Consider the following 9420-nt stretch of genomic DNA (forward strand, 5'->3'; position numbering starts at 1 on the left):
AAATCCTGACATAGCATCTTGGAATGCATCGTGTTACCACCAGGTTTGTCCCACGGCCCTTGAGTCAAGACCAGAAAGACTTTTGCCTCGCAATCTGTGATGTGTATGGTGCGAAAAATGGTGTTGCCCTTAAATTATAAAAAGTTTACGGCATCCACATGAGTCTTAAAAGGAGTCTGCTAAACTTCAGTTACACAATAAATCACATAAAATTAAACACTATCAATTTAACTAAATACCCAGGAATTACAATTACACACACTTACATTGGAATGATCACGTAGATAAAATTATGGCGAAGGCAAATCAAAGACTGTCTTTTATTGGCAGAACACTTAGAAGATGCAACAGGTGTACTAAAGAGAGTGTGTGCGCAATGGTTGTCCATTCACTGCTAGTGTTGCCGTGTAATATAGCATCCTTACTAGATAGGATTGAAGGTGGACATCGAAAAAGTCCAAGGGATGTCAGCTATTTTGTATTATTGTGAAATAGGGGAGAGAGTGTCACAAATATAGTAAATGAGCTGAGGAGGCAATCATTAAACAGTGACATTTTTAGTTGCGGAAGGATTTTTGCACAATATTTCACTCACTTATTTTCTCCTCCAAATGCAGAAATATTTAGTTGTTGCTCACCTACTCTGGGTGAGATCATCATTATGATAAAATAAGAGAAATCAGAGGTTATACAGAAAGATTTAAGTGTTCATTTTTTGCATGCACTTTTAGGGAGTGGAACGGTAGAGAAATAGTCTGAATTTGGTGTGGAGAACACCCTGCTGCCACTTTATTGTGAATTGCAGAGTAGTCGTGCATATTAATGATTGATTTATTCTCTCAAAGTACGATAATACTTCAGACTCTTAACTTGAGTGCTTGAATTGTAGCAAACATAACTCTCCTCTTTTACATTAAGTATCATTTTTATTTTTTCTGTAGCTACATACAGTATTTGTGATTGTTACATGGCTCCACCATGGAATCTCCCAATCCATTGTACACTGTGATGTGCTGTACAGTACTGTAGACTGTCAGCAAAAACTTGCACTGATCTCAGCGACCTGAATGGATGTCTCCAACTGCCACACGAAGGCGTAGGAGTACCTCAAACAGAACATTATCAAAACGCACAGAATCATTTCAACAATCTTAACCTGTACATCAAGACTTCAAGTAGTTTGTTGCTGAATCTTAACATGTTTTTTCATTTATGCTCAACTTGAACAGAACTTTGATCTTCACACTGGTATCCTGACTGTGATACATTCTGTTGGGTTTAAAAGGGGCCTTTTCCCCCCTAAAATGAAACATATCAGGAAGAATATATATTCTGCAATAGATGTGAAGATTTCAAATTGCTTGGAAAGCTTTCTACATGTAGATCTATGGTGGTCTGCACTTGTTATTCTGATCACTCATATCAGTGCCCATAGCACATTTCTGGCTCTTGGCTAATTTTTTTGTTATTCCTTCTGTTTATCTTCTTCTCTTGATTGTTTTGGAATTATCTTCTGAAATCTTGTTTTTGGTTATTTTAGCTGTTTTGTTTGATCAAGCATGTTTGTTTGGAGATAGGAGCATAATCATATTTATAGCATTTTCTGAGATGGATATTTCTTTTGTGGCACATAAAGATGTATTTGTTACTTGCTGATGTAGTAACTGCCCACACATGACAAAAAAATATGTAGCACTCCAGAATACATGTTAATCTATGCCAAAGGGTGAATAGCTCAGAAGAGTCTTCAGAATGCACTCAAGTCTAAGTGTAGGCATGGTTCATGTTGGCTTATTACAATCTCTTAATATTATGTATGCTAGCTGTTTTCAAACAGTGTTTAACTGAAATCCATTGTTATGGTCAACAGAAACCTTGTTATGATTATTTTATAAAATGTTAAAGTGTGAAATATTGTGCTTTGATGTTATAATAAACTGTCTTCTGATCATCATCTTCCCGTGAACCAGGGACCTTGCCGTTGGTGGGGAGGCTTGCATGCTAATCTGGCTTTGTAACATTTAAACGACCTTGCTGTGCTGGTACTGCAAATGGCTGAAAGCAAGGGGAAACTATAGCCGTAATTTCTCCTGGGGGCATGCAGCTTTACTGTATGGTTAAATGACGATGGCTTCCTCTTGGGTAAAATATTCCAGAGGTAAAATAGTCCCCATTCAGATCTCCAGGCAGGGACTACTCAGGAGGACTTCGTTATCAGGAGAAAGAAAACTGGCGTTCTACGGATCGAAGAGTGGAATGTCAGAACCCTTAAACAGCTAGGGAGGTTAGAAAATTTAAAAGAGAAATAGATAGGTTAAAGTTAGATACAGTGGGAATTAGTGAAGATTGGTGGCAGGAGGAACAAGACTTCTGGTCAGGTGAATACAGGGTTATAAATACAAAATCAAATAGGGTAAAGCAGGAGTAGGTTTAATAATCAATAAAAAAAATAGGAGTGCGGGTAAGCTACTACAAACAGCATAGTGAATGCATTATTGTAGCCAAGATAGACAGAAAGCCCACATCTACAACAGTAGTACAAGTTTATATGCCAACTAGCTCCACAGATGATAAAGAGATTGAAGAAATGTATGATGAGGTAAAAGGAATTATCCAGATAGTGAAGGGAGACAAAAATTTAATAGTCATGGGGACTGGAATTTGATAGTAGGAAAAAGGGAGAGAAGGAAAAGTAGTAGGTGATTATGGAATGGGGGTAAGGAATGAAAGAGGAAGCTGCCTGGTAGAATTTTGCACAGAGCATGACTCAATCTTAGCTGACACTTGGTTTAAGAATCATGAAACAAGGTTTTATATGTGGGAGAGGCCTGGATACACTGGAAGGTTTCAGATAGATTATATAATGGTAAGACAGAGGTTTAGGAACCGGGTTTTAAATTGTAAGACATTTCCAGGGGCAGATGTGGACTCTGACCACACTCTATTGGTTATGAACTGTAGATTAAAACTGAAGAAACTGCAAAAAGGCGGGAATTTAAGGAGAAAAGTGGCCTGGATAAACTGAAACAACCAGAGATTGTAGTGAGTTTCAGAGAGAGCATTAGGGAACAATTGACAAGAACAGGGCATAGAAACAAGAACAGGGGAAAGAAATACAGTAGAAGAAGAATGGGTAACTTTGAGAGATGAAGTAGTGTAGGCAGCAGAGGATCAAGCAGGTAAAAAGATGAGTGCTTGTAGAAATCCTTGGGTAAAAGAAGAGATATTGAATTTAACTGATGAAAGGAGAAAATATAAAAATGTTGCAAATGAAGCTGTCTAAAAGGAATACAAAGGTCTCAAAAATGAGATTGACAGGAAGTGGAAAATGGCTAAACAGGTATGGCTAGAGGACAAATGTAAAGGTGTGGAGTCATATATCACTAGGGGTAAGATAGATACTGCTTACAAGAAAATTAAAGAGACGTTTTATGAAAAGAGAACCACTTGTATGAATATCAAGAGCTCAGATGGAAAACCAGTTCTAAGCAAAGAAGGGAAAGCAGAATGCTGGAAGGAGGATATGGAGGGTCTATACAAGGGCAATGTACTCGAGGGCAATATTATGGAAATAGAATAGCTGAAGATGAAATGGGAGATAGGATACTGTGTGAAGAATTTGACGGAGCACTGAAAGACCTAATTCTAAACAAGGCCACGGTAGTAGACAACATTCCCTTAGAACCAGTGATAGCCTTGGGAGAGCCAGCCCTGACAAAACTCTACCATCTGGTGAGCAAGATGCATGAGACAGGTGAAATACCCCCAGACTTCAAGAAGAACATAATAATTCCAATCCCAAAGAAAGCAGGTGTTGATAGATATGAAAATTACCAAACTATCAGTTTAATAAGTCACAGCTGTAAAATACTAACAGGAGTTCTTTACAGACAAACGGAAAAACTGGTAGAAGCTGACCTTAGGGAAGATCAGTTTGGATTCCATGGAAATGTTGGAACACATGAGGGAATACTGACCCTACCACTTATCTTAGGAGATAGATTAAGGAAAGGCAAACCTACGTTCCTAGCATTTGTAGACTTAGAGAAAGCTTTTGACAATGTTGACTGGAATACTCTCTTTCAAATTCTGAAGGTGGCAGGGGTAAAATACAGGGAGTGAAAGGCTATTTAAAATTTGTACAGAAACCAGAGGGCAATTATAAGAGTTGAGGGACTTGAAATGGAAGTAGTGGTTCGGAAGGGAGTGAAACAGAGTTGTAACCTATCCCCGATGTTATTCGATCTGTACGTTGAGCAAGCAGTAGGAATTAAAATCCATGGAGCAGAAATAAAAACTTTGAGGTCAGAGACAGCAAAGGACCGGGAAGAGCAGTTGAATGGAATGGACAGTGTTTTGAAAGGAGGATATAAGATGAAGATAAACAAAAGCAAAATGAGGATAATTGAATGTAATGGAATTAAATCAAGTGATGCTGGGGAATTAGATTAGGAAATAAGACACTTAAAGTAGTAGATCAGTTCTGCTATTTGGGAAGCAAAGCAAGGAGGATATAAAATGTAGACTGACCATGGCAAGAAAAGTTTTTTTGAAGAAGAGAAATTTGATAACATGAAGTATAGATTTAAATGTCAGTAAGTCTTTTCTGAAAGTATTTGTATGAAGTGTAGCCATGTATGGAACTGAAATGTGCGATAAATAGTTTAGACAAGAAGAGAATAGAATCCTTCGAAATGTGGTTTTACAGAAGAATGCTGAATATTAGATGGGTAGATCACATAACTAATGAGGAGATAATGAATCAAATTGGGGAGAAGAGGAATTTGTGGCAAAACGTGAATATAAGAAGGGATCGGTTGGTAGGACATGTTCTGAGGCATCAAGGGATCGCCATTTTAGTATTGGAGGGCAGCTTGGAGGGTAAAAATCATAGAAGGAGACCAAGAGATGAATACACTAATTAGATTCAGAGGGATGTAGGTTGAAGTAGTTACTTGGAGATGAAGAAGCTTGCACAGGATAAAGTAACATGGAGAACTGCACCAAACCAGTCTGTGGACTGAAGACAACAACAACAACAACAACAACTACTACTACTACTACTACTACTACTACTACTACAACTACAACAACGATCATAAAGATAAGTGCTCCTCAACTTATGGGGAACATATTGTTCTGTTTATGGTTGCAGGATTCATCAGTTCAGCTGTTTCTTATTTGTAAACTACGATACACCTGTAAAAAATCAATCAGACATTAGTTTTACATTTACCTGAATTTTCGTTGATTAAGCATGTACCAGCTGAGTGCTTCTAGATGCGGAAAAATTTTTGTAGGCGGTTGAAGAATGAGTCACTTTTTGTCAAAATAATTTAACTGGATGCATAAAAAAAAGTACTCACCAAGTGGTGGCAGAACACACACATAAAAGATGGTTGCAATTGGCAAGCTTTTGGAGCCAGTGGCTCCTTCAGACAGAAGGGTTGAAGGAGAAGGAAGAGGGGGGGGGGGGGGGATGAAGGAAAAGGACTGGAGATGTCTGGGAAAAGGGGTAGATTTTGGGAAAGTCAGGTCAGGGAAGACTTACTGCATGGGATGAGAAGGAAAGACTGACTAATACTTTTTGTGATTCTTTTCTGCTTTTAATAAAAGCTTGGGTGCATGTAAAAGATATGCTGTGACTGTAGTTTTGCCATCTTCAAATTTATAAATTCTAATTGGAAGTTTCTTCTGGAGACAGAATGAGCTTAACCACATTTTAACATCTGAATCTGTCAGTGATAAGATAATATGCTGCTTACTAAACAGTAGGAGAGAACTGAAAACTCATCAACTAAGCATTATTAAGTGGGAGAATTTTGTTATGCATTAGAAATATTATGTTTTGTTGTGTACTGATTTTATTTCTTTCTTCTGAAATTGCTGTAGTGGTGTATTATCATTTATTACAATCATCTGTCATAATATGAAATTTTGATGCAGCATTGTTAATTTTGCAGGTTGTTAACCTTGAAATCAGTGAAATATGTGCAGCCAATCGTGTGTTAACAGACTACATTTACTACATAATAGCTGGAGAAGTACTATTGCTGGCACTATTGATCAGTAAGGTCTCTTATGATTACTGGGTCTTTAGGACTGTTGGACACTTACCATGGCCTGCTTCTAAAATGCCAAAGTTGCCTTGTGACTGGCTTTGTGAAGCCTAAAGTCACTAAATCAGCCTTGCCTATTCTGAAAACTTCCTGTAATGGAAACTCAAATTTCATATTGTATATTTTTATACAAATGTTACTTGCCATTTATACTGGTATTGAAAAATGTACAAATAATTCTGAAAGCATTAGAACATCTCTCTCTAATTTTACAATTAGTTGCTTTATGCTGGACCCATGTGATGAAGACAGTAAGGTAACCATTATTACAGTTCAGTAAATTTCAGATAAATTATCAGTTGTTGATGCCGTACACATCAGTGGAGTGGTGTGGAATCTTGCTTACTGCTGTTGCTCATGTCCTTATGAAGTTAAAATGGTACTATAACAGATCAAATGCATCGTGTGGAGTGCATTGATTTTGTATGTACATTATATTTTAAAGAATAAACTGAAAGCTTTTGCTAAAATTTGATGGTCAGAGATTGAGATACATATGAAGAGTTATTAGAGTATGTATTTCCATTCCATGGGTCCAAAAACTTAGTAATATGATTTATTATTATTGTTATTATAGTACTAGTTAGGCAGTTCCTTCATTTTGAGCTTTATATTTACAGAGCGTGTGTTGCATTGTGTACATGCAGACAGTGTGAGAGGCAAACATAAATAATACAGCAATTCATCTATTTTTAAGGGAAATACGAATTCTTATGCTCTCTCTGAGGTATTGAAATTGCTGTTTGACACTTTGCACAATAGGTGTGAAGACATGGCCATGCCGTAGTGTTCACTCCAGTATATTTTTTTGGCTTTACAAAAAAATTAATATACAATAGTGTAAAAAATTTAGTGCACCTAAAATTTAAAAAGGAAAATTTGCAACTGAGATGTGACAGTGTATTGACTTTTTTAACACAAGTTTCAAATACCTATTTTTCTGAATTGTGTAGAGCTTTACACTTCCAGTTTATTTTTATTATTATGGTCTCATTTTTCTTTATTGCATTGCTTTTTCTGTGATGTACATGTTTTCTTAAAATTTTATGCCCATCCCCTCTGTTTATTTTGTTTATAATAGTTATGTAGAGATCAGATTCCTGAAAAGTTGTTTATTGTTCTCTAGTACTACGGAAAAAATGACTTCTGTTTTTGACAATATCTGTAACTTTTTTACTGGTGTATAATCTCAATTCATTTCTTTCTAGTCCAGTACACCTTTCATAGCAACACGTGAGATCTGAAGATGTTAACAATTTCTTTATTTCTGAGATCTGATTTTTAAAAAAATTATTTTATTTGTGTTTCTTGAACTAGAAATGTATTGTTTCAGTGCTATTATTTAGCGTATGTTGGATGTGCTGTGTTTCTGTGAAATTTATTTAATTTGTCATGTGAAGAAAATAAGTGAAAGAAAAAGCTACTTTACACTGTGAACATGTCTTTTTTTAAATAAAAAAGTCACAATCATTATGTCAGGGGAGGAAACAGGCATTTGAATGGCTGCCTTAGAGTACAGAAAATCTAATTGTTTCTCACTGTTGACAAGTATATTGCATCTGACAAACAATTCTTAAATCAATGCGACTTGTTCACAGTGGCATGCATGAATAAAATCATCTCAGCTTTCAAGCCATATCACTTCACATAAAACACTTGGGCTTTTGACAGCTGGCTCTGCTATCATCGTTAGGGATAAAAACTACTGAGTGCCAGAACTGCCACACTGTTCTGTGTATATGGTTATTTGGGCATGATAGCAGCATCTGCACCTGATAGAGAGCCAAAGTGATGCATGCATGGTAAAATGAGTTGGGCAGCTTGTAGTGGCTCTGACTCACCATGAGACAAGAGTATTGGCTTATGCATCACCACATTGGGACTCCATTATAAAGGAGGTGGTAAAAATTAGAATAAACTGCAACAGTTTTAACGGAGAAAAAGTTACACCCTTATTAGAGCATGAGGGCTGGCTTTGGATATCAAGCAGAAGCAAAGATGGATGCTTAATGCTGTTAGGAAGGTGGAAGTGTCAGTTTCGAATGTGGTACCAGCCGTTCACATCACCTGATGTCACTCAGTCCTGTGGCAGGCAGCAGCTGCTACGAGCTGCCCAGCTCACCTTCCCATGCAAGTATCACTTCAGCTTTCTCTGGAAGATTACAGATACTGGTATCATGCCTAATATAAGTGGAACACCGAGCTGGCTCCGGCAGTCATTGGTATTTAATCCTGATGGCAGTGGTAGAGATAGCTGTCAGAAGCTTGAATGTCTTTTCAAAATGACATGCCTTGAAAACCAAGCAGATTTTATTCAGTGTGACTTTAGTAGTGCAAGAACGAGAAATCTTTTAATTTCTGTCTAAACCTTTCACGTGGATTGCAGCTCTCTTGTATCCTGTTGTTTTTTTTTTTTTTTTTTGTCATTAAATCAATGTCTAAATACTGAAGATTGATCTGCAACTTATTCAGCATATAACGGATTGAGTAGGTTGATGGACTGAGTAAACATATAGCATATCAGTCATTGCTGATAACTGTAGTAATTCTGATTGATATTTTATATGGTATTTTATTGTAAGTAGATATAAATTTACATTTGTACATATATTTTTGTAAAGTTATAATAAGTCTGTGTGTGTGTGTGTGTGTGTGTGTGTGTTGGAGAGAGAGAGAGAGAGAGAGAGAGAGACTCTTTTCTAATGCCAAACTGAAATGCCTATCACCTAACTTTACATCTTCATATATCATCAGATTCAAATCAACTGAAATTTACATCTGCAGTATGAGTAACAGTTCTAAAGAACCTCAAAGATAGTCAGATGCTGCCTTCTGTTGTACTTCATATGTTGTACACAATTTTAATCACTTTGATATATATATTTTTAAATGAATGTGAAATGTGATTTGAATTGATGTCTGTTTTTAATGTCTTTATATTTCAAATAAACGAAGTTTTTACTTCCAATTTAACAGCTTTTCATTTTAAATAAGACTCATTTGCAGCTCCATTTCATGTGTGGGTAGTTTAAGTACTCTTGTGAATTTTTTGAGAAAGAACCAAGAAATAAAGAAAAGTTAGTACTACAAGACATTCAAGAATGTGGAGTCTTATACATATTGTTCTAGACAATAAAACAACAGCCTGGAGTAAGTTGTAGAACACAAGACAATACAAGGATGATATGCCACCATCATCACACAAGCAAAGAAGAGAGCTTCATCAGCACCTTTAAAAATTTTGGCACACAAACATATTTACACTATTTTTAAATCCCACAAGCTCCCCTAACTGTAACTC

At 36.5% G+C, this 9420-nt stretch overlaps 1 protein-coding gene across 1 annotated transcript in view; it reads left to right on the forward strand.

The window, feature by feature from the left end:
- Positions 1–9087, forward strand: part of LOC126089478 (protein halfway) — a 103934-nt gene extending 94847 nt beyond the window's left edge. The window contains exon 9 of the mRNA XM_049906912.1: positions 5964–9087. Within this exon, the coding sequence (XP_049762869.1) occupies positions 5964–6173 (210 nt within the window). The 3' untranslated portion in view covers positions 6174–9087. The remainder of the gene's footprint in view (positions 1–5963) is intronic.
- The last annotated feature ends 333 nt before the right edge of the window (positions 9088–9420 follow it).

This window comes from Schistocerca cancellata, chromosome 1, assembly GCF_023864275.1.
Source record: "Schistocerca cancellata isolate TAMUIC-IGC-003103 chromosome 1, iqSchCanc2.1, whole genome shotgun sequence".
Taxonomy (NCBI): Eukaryota; Metazoa; Arthropoda; class Insecta; order Orthoptera; family Acrididae; genus Schistocerca; species Schistocerca cancellata.